We start from the raw sequence: 17,766 nt of genomic DNA, 5'->3' as shown, positions 1-17,766 counted from the left end.
GACCGGGAACCAGAAGACCCACCCTCCTAGCCCTGCTGGGGTGCCGCCACGGACACAGGTTGCTGCATTTCCCAGTGGGGCCTTCCCGAATGAGGAAGGTCCACAGCTTTGGGTTGGTCAGGGCCAAGGCAGGGTATGAAAGACGGTGGGAAGTTCGTTTCAGTAAGCAGGAAGCAGTCAGCCTAAAGGAACACATGGAATGCGAGCAACTCCTACTTCAGGCTACAGATATCCTCAGATATCCGCGCTCAGATAGCCACAGTGTGGCTTCTTAACCTGCCCAACGAAAGCCACTCACACAGTTTAAAACTAAGTCAGATTTTTATTTTTTTTTTCCATAGACCACATCATTTAATAATAAAAAAAATAAAAATAAAAATTGAACAAAAGGAAAAGGTGGATATAAAGTGGAACCTGTGGGAAAGAAGCAAGGGCTGCAGGACAGAAGAGACTGGGAACTGCAGGGGCCCTGGGACTCAGGAGGAGATGCTGATTCAGCTCATAGGTGACCCAGTCCTGGCCCCAGCTGTTCCCAAGAGAAGGCTGTAAGTACCCAGGGAGGTGGTAAGCAGGATGGAGGAAAAATCAGAGGACTAGGGCACCTGGCTGTTCCCCATCTCTGGCCAACCACCTCCTTGCCTAACCTAGCTCTGCCTCTCAGACTTAATGGGAAATGAGAGTGAGGGTTGGGCTAAGTCCCAAGAGATAGGTTAAGGGGGTGTGTTTGGGGGGAAAAGGATGGCCACTTTTCCATTTGGTATGTATGTAGGGATAGGTGATGTGAAAGACCTTTGGCTCCAGGGTGGTGGAGACTGTGCCTATCCCTCTGTGGCCATAACCCCCTGGGGCCGAGTGGCTGGTACCTGCAGCTCTAGTGTTTTCCCAGCTAGCGGCGCCCACCCCGGTCCCGCACAGGTGTGCTCCGACTCCGGCTTCTGCTGTGGCGCTTGGTGTCCCTGCGATCCCTTTCCCTGCCCCGTTCTCGGTCCCTTTCCCTATCCCGATCTCGGTCCCCCCTGTCCCGCTCCCTTTCTCTCTCTCTCTCCCTGTCCCTCTCCCGACTGTGCTCCCGACGTTTCTCTCGCTCCAGCTGTCGGTTCCGTTCCCGCTCGGCTTCCTTCTCCCGCTCCTTTTGCTCTTCTTCTTCTTGCTCCTTTCGCCGCTTCTCCCGCTCCTTGGCCCGTTCGGCCCGCTCCGCCTCCTTCTGAACGATCTGTAGCCAGGTAGGAAAGGCAGAGGGTAAGCAGCTCAGTCCTGGTCACAGCCTCCATTTGTGCCTGGACCCTGCCTCCTAGCTCAGGGTCAGCTTTTCAGTTAAGCAGGAAGGGGTTGGGGGCTCAGCAACTGCATCCTGTCTTTCTTAGAGCACCTCTCTCCCTCCAAGTTTCAGCTTTTTTTTTTTTTTTCCAGACGGAGTCTTGCTCTGTCGCCCAGGCTGGAGTGCAGTGGCGTGATCTCGGCTCGCTGCTAGCTCCGCCTCCTGGGTTCACACCATTCTCCTGCCTCAGCCTCCCCAGCAGCTGGGACCACAGGGGCCCACCACCACACCCAGCTGATTTTTTTGTATTTTTAGTAGAGACGGGGTTTCACCGTGTTAGCCAGGATGGTCTCGATCTCCTGACCTCGTGATCCGCCCGCCAAGGGCTCCCAAAGTGCTGGGATTACAGGCGTGAGCCACCGCGCCCAGCCAGCCTTTTGTTTTGTTTTTTTTTTTTTTTTTTTGAGACAGAGTCTCACTCTGTCACCCAGGCTGGAGTGCAGTAGTGCTATCTTGGCTCCTGCGGCCTTCGACTCCCAGATTCAAGTGATTCTTCTGCCTCAGCCTCCCTAGTAGCTGAGATTACAGGTGTCTGCCACCATGCCCCACTAAGTTTTGTATTTTTAGTAGAGACGGAGTTTCACCATGTTGGCCAGGCTGGTATCAAACTCCTGACCTTAGATGATCCGCCCACCTCAGCCTCCCAAAGTGCTAGGATTACAGGCATGAGCCACCATGCCTGGCCACCAAGTTTCAACTTTTACACACATTGACAGGTACTGGCACCATCCATGCCTGGCCCTTGGTATTTCTCTAGCTCCCTACCGTCAGCATAGATATGAACAAATCTCTTTTTTGAGTAGCGTAAGCCTAAAATTCCCAAAAGGCCCATTACTAAGAAACTAAATTAAAAATGCAAAAACTCTTAAAAAGCAGGGAAATTAATTTATAAAACACGATTTCTCAGCTAAATAAAATCAAGTGTTTTTTTTTTTTTAATTGTCTGAGACAATTGTCTGAGTTTTGTTCTTGTTGCCCAGGCTGGAATGCAATGGCACAGTCTCTGCTCACTGCAACCTCTGCCTCCTGGGTTCAAGAAATTCTCCTCCTCAGCCTCCCAAGTAGCTGGGATTACAGGCGCCTGCCACTGCACCCGGCTAATTTTTGTTATTTTTAGTACAGACAGGGTTTCCATGTTGGCCAGACTGGTCTGCAACTCCTGACCTGAGGTGATCCACCCGACTCGGCCTCCCAAAGTGCTGGCATTACAGGTGTGAGCCACCACGCACAGCCTAAAATCAAGTTCTAAGTTTGGTCGGCACAGCCAGCTTCCCAGACATCCACAAACTTCAGCTGCTGTCTGTGTGTCCATCTTTACCCTCCTGGGTCTGGTTTCTTCATGTTATACCAATTAACTGAAAACTGCCTTTTTGTGATGCTGTTTTTTCCCCTTTAGCCTAAAGCTAGGAAGTACTTGGGCCGACTCACTCTCGCAGGGTAATCTCCCCTCACCCAGACCTCAAGCCTCGGTGCCACTAGGGAGCAGGGCACGAAGAAGAGCACTCACCTGGCTGTCAGTCAGTGGGAGCCAATAGATGCAGGGAGCTGCCTTGGTCTTTCGGAAAAGGTCATCCAACAGCTTGGCAGGTGGTTCCTCCTGGGCTTTCTCTGAGGTGGAAAAAAGTGAACCAGATTTGATGCATCTGACCCTCTCTCCCATCCCATCTGGGTCCCTTTCCCACCTACTAGTGGGTATGCGTAACCCATAGCTAAGTACCTACCTTTCTTCTCACTCTTCTTTTCTTTAGACTTCGCACGTTCCTTGCGGCGGCGGTCACGGGACCTTGATCGGGAACGGGGCCCTTCTCGAACTTTGTCCCGATCCCATTCACGCTCTGATCGAGTCCGCTCCCGCCGCTCCATTTCCCGTTCCCGTTCTGCCCACTGTTCCCGCACTGCTCGTTCCTGCTCCCGCTGCTCTGCCCTGGGGTGCTGTGGTGGCTGGACTGGGGGTGGGGGTGGGGGGTGCAGGGGCCGTGGTATCCCCTGCTCCTCTGTCTTAGTTTCAGAGGGACGGTCCACCAAGAGGCCTCGGTGATAATCCAGCTGTGGGGAGAAGAGGGACAAGGACAGTTAGGATAGAGGCCATATCACTCCCACTCAAGGAGCCCAGGATGGCCGGGCACGGTGGCTCATGCCTGTAACCCCAGCACTTTGGGAGGCCGAGGCGGGCGGATCACGAGGTCAAGAGATGGAGACCATCCTGGCTGACACGGTGAAACCTCGTCTCTACTGAAAATACAAAAAAATTAGCCAGGCGTGGTGGCAGACGCCTGTAGTCCCAGCTATTTGGGAGGCTGAGGCAGGAGAATGGCGTGAACCCTGGCGGCGGAGCTTACAGCGAGCTGAGATCGCACCACTGCACTCCAGCCTGGGTGACAGAGCGAGATTCCGTCTCAAATAAAAAAAAAAAAAAAAAAAAAAAAAAAAAAAAAGGAGCCCAGGTACCACTCTGAAGCCCCATGGTACAATTAAAGGAACCAAAGCCAGGGAAGAAGAGAAAAGAATCTCAGACTGCAGGTCTGGCAAGGATCTCAGCTGAAATCTAGCAGAATGGCTTCCCCTGCCCCTCCTCTTCCTAGGTTTCTTACCTCATCTTGCTCGGCATAGTCAGCACAAAGGAATTTGGGATTGGACTGGGGCCATTTGACCCCATGCAGAGCTGTGCGGGTGGCAACAGCTTCCTCTACTGTTGAGTACTGGTGGAGGAAGGGAGAAGATGGAGGGTCACAATGTGTCTGCAACCTTTCCCACTTGGCTGCAACACCCTTAAACCTGCCCACACTGGTCACAAAAGGAAATACATGCCATGACCTATAGAATCAGCTTCTTCCCCTCACCGTTACAAAGCAATGAGATTTGATCTTGTCAATCCAGAAGGCCTCTTCCACCAAGGTTCCTGTGCGCCCCAACAACTCCTTTAGCTGGCCTAAAGTGAAAGGACGGACCTGCCAATGAAAATAGACTTTCAGGGTCTTGAAGAAAGCAAAACCACCACCCAATCTTTAGATTTCCCGAGCTGCTGTCACAGGAGTATAGTTTCAAGGTTTGGGTGAGGGCAGAGTTTAGGAACCTTGCAGTAAGAATGTGAGAGGAGTGGTGGTGCTTCCCAGCACTAATTGAGACGTTGTATGTGAGGCCTTCTGCAAGTCCTCAAAACAACCCTGCAGGGCGACAGCTTTTCCCCCACATTTTTAGATAGGTAAATAGGTTAAGTAACTCACTCAAGATCAGTGAGTAACTTAATCTATTGGTAGACCAGTTCAACTATGAGTGGAAACTACGAAGCATAAGCCTAAAGCTCAAACTTAACCACTAAGCAAGCTGGGATGGTGAGAAACAATGACTTACCAAATTGGAGATATGGACAATGTTGCTAATCTTGCCCCGGGGTGGGGAGGGCACCTGGGCAGTTCGGACTGGGTCATCAATTGTAATGGAAACTCCGGACTTCTGCTGGCTAATGGAACGTCGAGTTAAGGTATCTCCTAAAGTCACTATCAAGAAGACCACAAGAACAGCTTTTGGTAGAAAGCAATACTGGCTCTTTTCACCTTCAATGTAACTCTCACGGTTCCCTTTCTATCATATCAAGCAGCCACTCCTTAATCTAAACGTGCAGAGCACCTATAATCTGCAAAGTACTGTGCTAGGCTAACCTCATCATGGAGATTCAAAGATTAAAAACAGTCAAATCTCGCCCTCAAGTAGCTTACTTAATATGCAGGAGAAAGATATGATATACGAAAAAAATGTAATGAAAGGCAGGAAACTAAAAGCTTTCAGCGATCCGAATGAGGTACTGAGAATTCAGGGAGTCGCATTACATTTCTCTCACAATATGTCACTCACCTTTCTTTACTTCATGCTCTGCAGGTGGGGGCAAGGCCACCTCTACTGACACCTGGGGAGGTACAGGAGGTTCTGCTTCAGGTTCCTTCTCTTCTTCCTCTTCTTCCCTCTGCCCATTCTCCTGACCCTCTGCAGGTACTACCTATCAAGGTGTCAGAGAACACAGCAGGTCTGTTAAACACCAAACTGGCATATTCTTTTCAGCCTCTGGTTCCCTGGTGAGAGTAGCAGTCAACCTAGCATGTTCCTTCCGCTAGGGGTATTTTGTTATCAGCTCACCTCTACCAGATCCTGGGATTGTTAGTGCCTCAACTCTGCCTTGAGGAAAACTAAGGCAGGAGTTGGTAATTTTTTTCTGTAGAGCAAAGCAGTACTTCAGGTTTTGCAGGCCACATAGTTTGTTGCAACTACTCAACTCCGGTGATGTTGTATTGAATAAACAGCCACAGACAAATGTGAATGAACTCGTGAGGTTGTGTTCCAATAAAACTTTATTTGTAACAGGTAGCCAGCTGGATTTGGTAGTCTGACCCCTGAAAGTGTCAATCAACCCAACCCTCTGCACAGACAGGGAAGTTCCCTCCAAATACTTTATCTCAGTTCCTCAGCTAGCTGCTCTGCATCTACTGCTCCCACCTTTCCCCTGACATGGGGGTGCAGAAGCCTTACCTGAGTGACTGTCCGGCATATTTTCAGCCCCTTGTCATGGGTCCCATCATCGCCATTACGCTCTGTCTCATCCTCAGAGATGCGAGAGTCATCAGCATGAAGATCCACAACAGCCTCCTGCCCCGCCAGGGGTTTGATGTCGGGGATGAGGCTCTGGGACACAGATACCCCCCACCCCGTTACACTGGGCCCATGTCTACTCCCACCTTAACAGGTCTCATCCTCCCTTCCCTGGCTCCTCCCACCTCACCTTTAGTGATTCAGTGGTGATACTGATGGAAGGTTTCTTCTGTGTGGTGGCTGTGCTGGCTCCCCAGCGTCGTTTCCGACCAGGCTGGCCCCCCTCTGTGTCACTGTTTCCAGCTGGCACCCCCTTGGTAGCTGCTGTCCCCAAGAAATAGACCCAACAGTTAGATGGGCTCAGGACCTCTGCTAGTTCAAACCATAATACCTACAGGTTACCTCTGGCTGGAGTTTTGGTAAAAGGTTAACTTAAATCATATTTGGAGGCTGGGTGTGGTGGCTCACGCCTGTAATCCCAACACTTTGGGAGGCCGAGGCGGGTGGATCACGAGGTCAGGAGTTTGACACCAGCCTGACCAACATGGTGAAACCCCATCTCTACTAAAAGTACAAAAATTAGCCAGGCGTTGTGGTGCACGCCTGTAATCCCACCTACTCAGGGTGCTGAGGCAGGAGAATTGCTGGAACCTGGGAGGCGGAGGCTGCAGTGAGCTGAGATCGTGCCACTGACTGCACTCCAGCCTGGCGACAGAGCGAGACTCGGTCTCAAAAAAAAAAAAAAAAAAAGAAAAAGAAAAAGAAAAGAAAATCATATTTGGGAACTGGGGAAACCATGGCTTCAGACTGAACACTAAAAGGGCTGAGGTCCCTTCCTGATAGAAACTACTGATATAAAAGCAGTAAGGGAGGGGTAGCTAGTTTGATGAGCCGTTTAAACTTTTAATCGTAGACAGTAATATCTTCAGTAGTGTGGAAGAAAAACTGAGAAGGACATGTAAATGCAGAAGAAACAAGAACACTATGTGATACTAACATCTAAGCAGAACTAAGATCATGATGGGATCTGGTCTTCCTTTAATTTTCACACTACAGATTGATATTTAAGTTATAAACATCTATTATACTTTTGTAATCTAGAGTTCCTCATTGGGGAAAATGTTAAAATTGTTACTGTTTGAGGTGTGGGGCACTTTCATTTCCTTGGGTGCTCTTAGAATAACGCAGAAACAAGGTCAGGCACGATGGCTCATGCCTGTAATCCCAACACTTTGGGAGGCCAAGGCAGGTGGATCACAAGGTCAGGAGTTCAAGACCAGCCTGGCCAACATGGTGAAACCCCATCTCTACTAAAAATACAAAAATTAGCTGGGCATGGTGGCGCATGCCTCTAATCCCAGCTACTCAGGAGGCTGAGGCTGCAGTGAGCCAAGATCGCACCACTGCACTCCAGCATAGGGTACTACAGAGGGAGACTCCATCTCAAAAAAACAACAAAAAAATACCCAGAATAATTCATAAACTGCTAAGCATCACATAGGAGTCCCTGAAACTCATTCCTTACTGAGTATTCAGGTATCTGAAACAATAAATGCCTCTAAGGCTAAATGGGACATGGTCTCAGACCCGTCACACTGTATCTCATTAAAATGTGACTGGAGAAATATGTTGGGGATTGTCTCAAGTTTTGAATTTCAAAATGAAACCCTACATTAGGAAAGGATTCAGATTTGCTAGGCACAAGGGGTGGGGCAGGAGGGAGCAACCCAAGAATGCCATTGAGAATGAAATTCTGGTTCTCAATGAATGCTGGTTTTTATGGTATTCCTGACTTTTATCAGGGATTTGGGGCTAGACTTACAGACAACGGAGATCTTCCTCTTGAATGATTTGGGCAGCGAGCTCTGTATAAAGAAGAAAAAGGGAAAAAAAAAAGAGAAAGAGAGACACCCCACAGAGAGGGGGGAAGGAGGTTAGATGGGGCAGTCTTAGCTTAGCCTCCAAAGACACAGAGAGAGTGAGAGAGAGACAGAGAGAGACACAGAGACAGACAGAGACCAAAACAGAAGCGGCAAACGGCAAAAACGAAGCAGAATCAATGCAAGTTAGAGAAAAAAATAAAACTAAACATCAGAGCAGGGAAAGTCATCTACTCCGTATCACACCTGTGTATTAGCTTAACCAGAAATAAGCTGGAAGAGGAGTTCCGTAGCCTCTCAGCCCCTTAAAGATGTTGGTCATGCCCTCTCTTTCACTGTCTGAGTCGAGAGGACACCAAGCCAAACAAACTGTGCCCCAAACTGGGTCATCTAGTTCTCCCGGGTCCTTCCTTGCTAACTCGAGGAAACAAGGAAAACCAACTTTGGATGGCAACTTCAACAAGGTAACCCTCCTTTCTTCAATGGCCAGACTGATGCCCACTGACAACGGCTTTGAGATGCCTGGACAGCGGACTGTCATGTCAAGACTGCCCAGACCCCCACCACGCTGTGGAAAAGGGCAGCACAGACCCACTGGAGATGAGGCTCTTGAGCCAAGTGCTAGCAAAAAGAACTCAGAGGTGTCTTTGGTAAAGGAAGGTTTTTATGAAGGGCAGATCGTCCCCAAGGAGATCCTTAGACTTTCCAGCCACTGCAGGGAGCGCCAGCAGAGTCTGTTTCCTCTCCAACCAAGGCTCCAGCCTTAGGGGCTCTGCCAAAGACCAGAAGATATCTTTGGGACAAGTTTCTACCCCAAACACTCAGTGGGTGAACGACGAAAGACTATGGAGAGAGCGGGGGAGAAAAAAAGCAAGAGAGAAAAAGGGAATAGAGTATTTTTAAATGTAGGTGCTTATTTCTGGAAAAACTAAGACCACTCTACCACTCTTCTAAAGGGTAGGGCAGAAACCTCGTGAAGAAATCCCTTTCCCATCCACCCCCGCCCGCAGCCCCGTTTGTGTCGTCTAACCAAGTCTCCTTGGTCTCTGTTAAGGGCCAGCCTGACCCCTAGCTGGGCCGCTCTCGATGGGTAAGTTAGTGAGGAAAACAAAACAAAAAAAAAGGTCTTAATTAAAACAGGAAAAACATGAACCAAATAAATAAATAAAAGAAATCAGAAAAAATAAAGATATAGAAAAAAATAAAATAAAATATTAAAAAAAAGAAGAAGAAAATAAAGAAGAAAATAAACTAGGAATATGACAAATGTTCCAGGTACCATCTCACACCTGGGATCTTCAGTTCAGCCAATCGCACCTCACTGTGTACTGTATCTAGTCAACCGCCGGTCCAATCAGAATGAGCCCTCCCTGCTAGGCGCTGTGCAATTGGTGGGGGGTTGGGTTGGCAAAAAAGGTGGGCGCACGGCGTGGTAGTCAGCACGGCACTGCCAGAGTCCTCCCAGGGGCGCAGGGGGGGCGGGAGGGAAACGTGTGGGGGGACGCTGCCCAGTTTCCATGATGTCAAGACAGTTCACTGGCGGTGGCCAGGCTCAGCGAGGGATAGAGGGGGGAAGGGGCAGAGACATCAGTCCTGGCCCTGTAGGGACATCATCTTGCAGTCCCTGATGAGATGGCCTGTAAGTAGCAGGAATGATCCTTGCCTTTTATCGTGAGAGGCAGGCAGGACCCTATGTCCACCAGTGGCAAGCTGCAGCAATAACACCACCCAATACTTGGAATCCAGGTGATGACTCCAGAGTCCCTTTCTCCTCTCCCTGTAACTGGGGAGGGGGTCCTCTCACCGAGTGGGATCATGGAGCCTCTGATGAAGGTAGCCTGGGGGTAGTAGGTGAATATCCCCAGGACCTGGCACACATTCAGCAGCAAGGTCAGAATACTTCTCTTCGGAGAGTTGTGGCTGGCATCTCCTCAGGGACTCCAGCTGAGACAGTGGTTCCAGTCAGGTGGATGAAATCAGTCCCTGCCTCCAGGGATGGAGGAGAAGTTGGAGCAACCAACATGCTGCCCTTCACCATGGACAACAGGGACCAAAGGAAAGTCCATCTGATGAGCAAGTGGTGACACATGGGCTGGGCTGTCATCAGCATTAAATCCCCGGGGGCTCAGACCCTAGACTCCTCTGCATGGTTCCTAGTCGTCACAGCTTAAGTAGAGGGTCCCACTCAGTGTTTTACAGCATGGCACTGCGATCACAAACTTTAGGAGGTCTTGGTGCCCTAGATGGGGATCCCAACAGTCTGTAGCAAACAAGGCAACCCACAGTCCTCAAAAGGGCAAGGGCATGTGGGCAGGCGCCCCAGCACTGGCACAAGCTCTTCTTGGGGTGTCCCAAATAGGGAGATGATGCAAGTCCACCCCTTTCCAAATGTTTTTTGCTTGCTCAATACAAGTCTCTCCAGAACAGTGTTCTTCTTGGCCCCCTGATGTAAGCAAGACAGGGAGGCAAAAGGGGGCCCATCACAGGAGCCCATATACATGCCCCCCTCTGGCCAAGACACCTGGATAGCAGACTTGGCTCTGATTGGGCAGCTCAGTAGCAGCGGGTGGGTCCAGAGGAAGAGGCGGCATCAGCGATTGGCCAGTTGGGCAGGGTTATATTTTACGGGCGGATTACCGTACATGAGGTACTTGGACAAAGTTTTACGGGGAAGAAGGACCTTGTAATAAATAATATTCTGCACATCAAATCACTTTCACCGGCCCCCACCCCCGCAACACACACCAGAAAAAGGCTACACACACAACAGTCCCTCCCACCTTGTTACCCCTCTCCTAAACCCAGCTCATTCTTTCTCAATTACTTTAAGAGCCAAGAAGACTTCGCTGGCTCTGATGGGGGAAGCCCCCTGAATTGGGTGCAGGACACAAGATAACATATGCCAAAAAAGGAGGTAGAGGGGTCACAGGTAACTGAGGAGGGGCCTTCTGGATCACAAGTGCTGGCTTCTAAGTAGCTACATCTCTGCAGTGAGACCACTGGGGGGCAGAGGAGGAACAAAAATTTCTCAGCATGGCTGGTCTGGTGAGAACCACCAATGTCCACTAGATGGCGTTGGGCTCCATCAGGCTTTTAAAAAGGAGGGAAAGCTAAAGGAGTTACCACCAGGAGAAGCTTGGGAAGACAGCAGGAAAAGCTGAACATAAATCTTAGGTAAAGGGCCATTATCAGACTTTCCAGTTAGTTACAAACGTCTAGAGTCTGGGCACTACTTCCCCAACAAGGAAAGGAAAATGAATGAGCCCTGTCCCCATCACAAGGGGTCTCCCTTGCTAAACCAGCGAATTCTCCCTTGGCCCTATTCTGATCCAAGTCCCTGCCTCATCCCTCCTTAAAGTTAACCCACTGTGTAAGAGGGATCACTAGAGTGGTCTACTCTTTCCCCTAGGTCCATTCCTGCCCATCCGCCCCAACAGGTGGCTTGGATGTTTACCTCTTTCTTCTCCTCATCTTCAACACTGCCCTCCGGGCGGTCATCATTGCTGACTTGGTCTGCAATAGGCATAGGAGGTTCTGGAACATCATTTTCAGGTCTGTTTTCACTTGTGTCCATGGTCACTTCCTCCTTCTCCTCACTGACAGGAGGGGGGAGTGGTGGGGGGGGGGGCAGAAAAGAACCAAGGGGAAGAGAGAGCAAGATGTTAGTTACTGGGTCAGGAAACCCTCCTGCCTCATCACTTGGGTGGGATTAGGAGGGCTGCTTTTTTGATCAAGGTTAGAGACCTTGTCCCAGTGGGAAAAGTGGGAAATAGATTTTCCTTGGGGAAAGAGCATGGATCACAGGAACCACATCCACCCATTGCCCAGATGAGTTAAAGTTGTCATTTGTGGGGTTAGGACTCCAACTATTCTCAGGTAATAACTCACCAGAGTACTCTTAGATGAAAGGAGAAAAACCCTCCTCTGAAAATAGTCCCACAAAAGTGACTGTCATTTGCCCACAACCCTGTGGCCTCCGTCTCCCTGGCCAAAGGCACCTTTATATGGCAAAATTGCATGAGAAACGAAGGGAAGCCTGATTCCCTTAAAAAGACAAGAAAGAATGGCCACAGCTTTGGCAAAAAAGCCTGACCTGTGTTTAATCAACTGCTTAATAAGTAAAGGCCTGCTGATCCTCAGGATCTGGAGACGCCAGCATGGAGAAAATGGTGGGGGTGGGGGTGGGGGTGGGAGCTGCAGGGAAGAAGCAGGCCTAGTGAAGGTTCAAGCTTCAAGGACCCTCTCTCATTCAAAAGGAAAAATTAAAACTGGTGAATTGAATATGAGAGCTCAGAGAAGATTAGGGCCACTTTTACCTGCTCAGAGGTGTAGAAACTGTTCCTACATTCGGCTTTCACCCAGTTTCTCCCACTCCCTCATTCCAACTTCCAAGAGATAAAGACAGCAGGCCTCCTAGTCAGGACACACCCTCCCCCACACAGGCAGCTTCCCCCACGAACACCAAACCCACTCTCCCACTCTTAATCTCACAAGTTAGCTCCCATTTCAGGCAAAGAATCCCAGAGATTCACTTCAGATAAACTATCTTTCCACCTTTGTTTTCTGTTTTCATCCCCAACTTCTATCTCAAATCTCACCCCCTCTACCACCCAAACACCAAGCAAAAAAAATCAAATCAAGATGATCAGAGGCCTACGGCTCAGGAGAGGGGAAACCAAGCCTCCCAGGCCGATAACCACCACCAGAAAAGTCAGAATTCCCAACAGGCTAACTGACACTCAGAGGTCAGAAGAACCTCCCTAGAGCAGTCAAGGAGGGATGCACTAGGGGGTTAGGGGGAGGGGAAAATCGGAACTGTGCCCCCAGCTAACAGGCCCCCACAGAAACACGAGATTGAGCTGCTTACATCGAGAAAAGGCTTATACAAAAAAAATATCTATTTCCCATACAGAAAGGGCAAGTGGGGCCAATTAGAAACTGGGCAGGAAGGACAAAGGGGGAAAGCAGAATGACTGAAAACCAAAACGAAAGGCGGAGTGAAAGCCATGAGGAAGAGAAGGAAGATGAAGGGAGCTAGAGCGGTAGGGAAAAGGCATACATGGAAATGTGAAGCTCTCACCCTTCTTTGCTTTCTGATAACATGATTTTTTTTCTCCCCCTGGAAGTGCTGTTTATCCCTTTCTGGAATGGAAGAAATAACAAAAACCAAACAAAAAAAATCCTAAAAAAAATAAAGAAAAAAAAAACACACCTTCCTTGTCCCAAGATCCCACCACCTCCTCCCCAGCCACCCGATCCAGAGAGAGAAAATTGAGATGTAGCAACCGGGGATCCAAAAAATGGTAAATGGAAGGGGAGGTGGTGGTGGTGCGGGGAGGCTAAAACAGATCTGGCTTTTAAGAGATAAGCGTTAAGTCCTCACGGCAAACCCCGAGTTCGGCTGGATTGGTCTCTCTGGAGAAGGAGGAAGAGGGCCAGGCTGCTGGTAGTGGCTGGCTCTATTGTATTGGCGGAGCGGCAGCGATCAGCCGGAGACATGCAGGGGAGCCATCTTGCCACTTACCCAGCAGCCTGTGTGTGCGGATGGGGGAGGGCCTTGCTGCAGCAGGGGAGGGGAAAGAAAAGAGGGAGGGAGCTGAGTGAGCAAGGTTCTTATCCTTTGGCAGGCCACAGGGAGCTGACTGCTGGCTCCAGAGGCCTGGCCTTCTTTTCTCAGGTTACAGCAGCTACAGAGGCTTAACCCCCCAGGGCTGGAGTGCTCCCTCCTGGTCTTCCCAGGGGGCAGGGGAGGGGGCTGGGTGGAGGACATGTAAAGTTACAGCTGCTTGATTGGAAGATTCTAGAGAATAGAAGGCAGGCAAACAGTAGAGGTGGGAGTGAAAAAGGATTAAATAAGAATGATAAAGCCAAAGTTGAAAAGTGATTAAAGAAGGATGGTAATGAAAGCTGGATAGCGGGTGGGGCATGAGCAATATTTTATGTGCCTACCATACTCTATCCAGTAATCTAGGCATGGAACACTGAAACTAGACCAACCAGTCAGATGCTGCAGGTAGGGAGGTGGGATGGGAATTGTCACTATCCAATCACTACAGTAACTGGCGGCTCACCCCGGCAATGACCACGTGTTACTACTCCAGCATGTCCTTTTCCCAGGGATGGTAGAGGGAAGTGGATAGCAGGGAGAGTTCTTTTTTCAATTACCAGTAGAAGGGGGGCAGGGTTGGTGTCTCTGAAGAGATGACAGACAACTTTGTTTTATAGAGTCTTTAATAAGGTCACCCTGCCCCAGGGTCCACTGGGGCGAGAAAAAGAAAAGGATAAACAGGGCAAGGGGACCTTGGGTGGCTGAAGCTTGAAGGCCACTTCTTGAAGCAAGGGCTCCAAGGTGAGGATCTGAAGTAGATAAGACAGTGAAGTGAGAGTGCTGCTATATGGGGCGGGGGAGATCAGCTGGGCAGAAAGCTGGGAACTAAGCAGAAAATATTAATCATGAGAATCCTCACTAGACCAAAGTGGGAAACAGATGCTAATAATTCAAAAAGTGCTCAGTAGATACTCAAAATGCTTATTTGTTGACTGCAGAGATGTTCCTTTTGTATCCTAGTGGCAGCAGAAGTTTACACTAAGATAGACTTCTGAGAACCAAAGCTCAGTGTCTCGTGTAACATTTGAGCTTTTAGCTAGGAATGAAATTTTCTCCCCGCTGCTTAAAATCTTACACTTACAATGCCAACTGCATGCTAAAGTGGCCATATTTATACATTACTTTAAATGTTTCCTTTCACATAGTGGTCCCTGTTTGCTCGGGGTAAGAGTGAAGACTTTGGAGTCAGACCGGCTAGCCCCACTCTGTTAAAAGTTGTGTGATAGCAGGCAAGTTCCTGGTTCTGTATATCTGTTTTGTAATCTGCAAAGTGGGCGTAGTGACAATACCTATTTCATAGAACAGTGTAGTAAGTGTTAGCTCTTAAGAGTCTGGCTTGGAGGATGCCCCAAGTGAAGGTACAGACACATGTAAAATACATGCACACTTAATAGGCCATTATCTCAGCTGATGCCACCTCTGGGGGTTTGAGTTTCCTCAAAAGAGTAGACTGCTTGTTCTCTGAGGCAAAGCCATTCAGTGATTGGCATGACAGGTTTTCAGCAATGCCCTTATCACTCTGTATAATAACTGCTACTTTACCTGCCCCCCGTCTCTACCCTGCATAATTCCTCAAGGGTAGGGATTGTATCTCTAGGCCCCTAGCCCTGGGTCTAACACAAAGTAATGTTCCCTATTTCTGAATTAGGGTGTCATTGTGGGTACCAAGTGGACACTTACTAAATGCTTGCTAACCTAAAAGTTTTCTTATTGAAAAAAAATTTTTTTGGCTGGGCATGGTGGCTCACGCCTGTAATCCCAGCACTTTGGGAGGCTGAGGTGGGCGGATCACCAGCCTGACCAACATGGAGAAACCCTGTCTCTACTAAAAACACAAAATTGGCTGGGCGTGGCGGCGCATGCCTGTAATCCCAGCTACTCGGGAGGCTGAGGCAGGAGAATCGCTTGAACCCAGGATGCAGGGGTTGTGGTGAGCCGAGATCGTGCCATTGCACTCCAGCCTGGGCAACAAGAGCAAAATTCCATCTCAAAAAAAAGAAAAACTTTTTTTAATAGAATCCCCATAAAGAATGTTACACCACAGAAAATGTTACCTTCAGCCATCCTCAAATAAAATGCTCCATTTATCCACTGTCCTAAAATACTCTCAGCTGCTAATATGCCTCTCCAGAAGTGGCTTATTTTGAGAGATTTTGTTATCGAAAATTCCTTTTTTTTTTTTTTTTTTGAGACGGAGTCTCACTCTGTCGCCCAGGCTGGAGTGCAGTGGCACAATCTCAGCTCACTGCAAGCTCTGCCTCCCGGGTTCACGCCATTCTCCTGCCTCAGCCTCCTGAGTAGCTGGGACTACAGGCACGCGCCACTACACCTGGCTAATTTTTTGTATTTTTAGTAGAGACGGGGTTTCACTGTGTCAGCCAGGATGGTCTCGATCTCCTGACCTCGTGATCCGCCCGCCTCCGCCTCCCAAAGTGCTGGGATTACAGGCGTGAGCCACCATGCCCGGCTGAAAATTTCTGTTTTTAAGAATAAGAATCTTACCATGTTCTCCTTTACCCTCTTAAGACACAAGAGGCGTGTGTTTTCTATTTTCCCATGATCAATTCTGTGGGACCCAACAATTCCGAACATTTTATTTTTAGACAATAATGAGGGCCGGGCGTGGTGGCTCACGCCTGTTAATACCAACACTTTGGGAGACTGAGGCAGGAGGACTGCCTGAGGCCAGGAGTTTGAGACCAGCCTGGCCAACATGGTGAAACCCCATCTCTATTAAAAATACAAAAATTAGCAGGGTGTGGCAGCCGCGTCTATAGTCCCAGCTACTCAGGAGGCTGAGGCATGATAATTGCTTGAACCCAGGAGGTGGAGGTTGCAGTGAGCAGAGATCGGGCCACTGCACTCCAGCCTGGGTGACAGAGTGAGACTCTGTCTCCAAAAAAAAAAAAAACAACATAAAGAAGAATCCTTGAAACTGTCCCCAAAATGGACTCTATCTACTTGCAGGACTAGTACCAAAGCCTTGTTAACCATGTGTCAGAGCCCAACATAGCTTAACAGTCTGTGGAATTGCAAGAATAAGCAGTGGGGATATCTACCCATAATTAAACAGTACACAAAGAAGCCCAGAAGAAAAGGATACGACTACTTGGAGGCTAATAATATCACATTACAATTCATATGTGAATATGAGATTCAGAGAAGCTAATGGAAAAGGAAATTCCTATAGGCATATATGTTGAAATTTTAGTTATTATAGAGAATTCATGAGGAGCTGAAAAACTGACGCGAAAATTTAATAAGAAACAGTGGGACTAGATACCCTCAGAAGCATACTGGTCCCAAGATAACCAAGAACAGCATGATTTTGGGGTATATGTCCTTAGATAATTTCTCAGTGGAGCAAACTCTATTGATGACAACAAATTCTGCTTTTTCATGCATCATTTGGGATATTGGCATTGTACGTCCCCCGGGGAATATCAATTACACCGTCATATTGGCTTAAAGAAGCATTACCTTCCTCCTACACAGGCAGAAAGACAAACATGCATTGTACCAAGAGCCTAAAACTGCTATTGCCTGCTAGGTCTGTGCATACAGGAAGGTTGTATCTACAGAAATCCAGGTCTGAATTAACTACAGCTGAATGATACAGATGCCCACACAAACAAATCCCCTTTCCTTTCTTCCCCCCACTTTTTTTTTTAAGTAAAAAGAGAATACCATTATTTTCTGCTATATGGGGACATTTTTGTTATACCCATAGAAGACAGAAGACCAGAGTTTTGAACAGGGCTCAACTGAAATAGGACTGAGGACCCACAAATTCCTGCTCCAAGCAATTAAAAAGACACCTTACCTCATAAATTAAGAATTCCTCAGGCACAATCAGAATCAGAATGGATTTAACCAAACACAGCAAAAAAGTCAGTCAATCTCTTCCAAGTGGTGACAGGTCCTTGAAGTCTAATTGTTTTTTTTTTTTTTTTTTTTTTTTTAACACTTTACTGCTCTGTTTTTTAAAGTCATATGACTTCTTGTTGAGACAGACAGAAAAACCAAGGTTAAGCCATAAATGGTCTTTTCCTTTTTTTTTTTTTTTTTTTTTGAGACGGAGTTTCGCTCTTGTTGCCCAGGCTGGAGTGCAATGGCGTGATCTCAGCTCACCGCAACTTCTGCCTCCCGGGTTCAGGCGATTCTCCTGTCTCAGCCTCCTGAGCAGCTGGGATTACAGGCATGCACACCACGCCCAGCTAATTTTGTATTTTTAGTAGAGACGGGGTTTCACCATGTTGGTCAGGCTGGTCTCGAATTCCTGACCTCAGGTGATCCACCTGCCTTGGCCTCCCAAAGTGTTGCGATTACAGGCATGAGTCACCACGCCTGGCCATGCCATAAATGGTCTTTTCCATTTA

At 48.4% G+C, this 17,766-nt stretch overlaps 1 protein-coding gene across 10 annotated transcripts in view; it reads right to left on the bottom strand.

Annotated features, from left to right (window-relative positions):
• Window positions 1–302: 302 nt before the first annotated feature.
• The window catches only part of ACIN1 (apoptotic chromatin condensation inducer 1), a 37,110-nt gene continuing 19,646 nt past the window's right edge, over window positions 303–17,766 (bottom strand). For 2 of the 10 annotated variants that reach the window (XM_055291793.1, XM_063609413.1), the window contains 11 exons: window positions 11,234–11,375; window positions 7,722–7,764; window positions 6,090–6,223; window positions 5,840–5,956; window positions 5,171–5,312; window positions 4,670–4,815; window positions 4,159–4,266; window positions 3,910–4,017; window positions 3,040–3,364; window positions 2,826–2,926; window positions 303–1,213 (listed from right to left, as the gene is read on the bottom strand). In XM_055291793.1, coding sequence (XP_055147768.1) covers window positions 887–1,213; window positions 2,826–2,926; window positions 3,040–3,364; window positions 3,910–4,017; window positions 4,159–4,266; window positions 4,670–4,815; window positions 5,171–5,312; window positions 5,840–5,956; window positions 6,090–6,223; window positions 7,722–7,764; window positions 11,234–11,375 — 1,693 coding nt within the window. In that variant the 3' untranslated portion in view covers window positions 303–886. Of the gene's footprint in view, window positions 1,214–2,825; window positions 2,927–3,039; window positions 3,365–3,909; window positions 4,018–4,158; window positions 4,267–4,669; window positions 4,816–5,170; window positions 5,313–5,839; window positions 5,993–6,089; window positions 6,224–7,721; window positions 7,765–11,233; window positions 11,376–12,859; window positions 12,922–13,162; window positions 15,247–17,766 lie in introns of those variants that run through there. The other 8 variants (XM_055291792.1, XM_063609412.1, XM_063609414.1 and 5 more) reach the window with 5 other exon arrangements.

The sequence above is a fragment of the Symphalangus syndactylus genome, chromosome 9 (assembly GCF_028878055.3).
Source record: "Symphalangus syndactylus isolate Jambi chromosome 9, NHGRI_mSymSyn1-v2.1_pri, whole genome shotgun sequence".
Taxonomy (NCBI): Eukaryota; Metazoa; Chordata; class Mammalia; order Primates; family Hylobatidae; genus Symphalangus; species Symphalangus syndactylus.
Note: the sequence above shows the minus strand (reverse complement) of the source record. Positions and strands in the feature narration are given on the sequence as shown.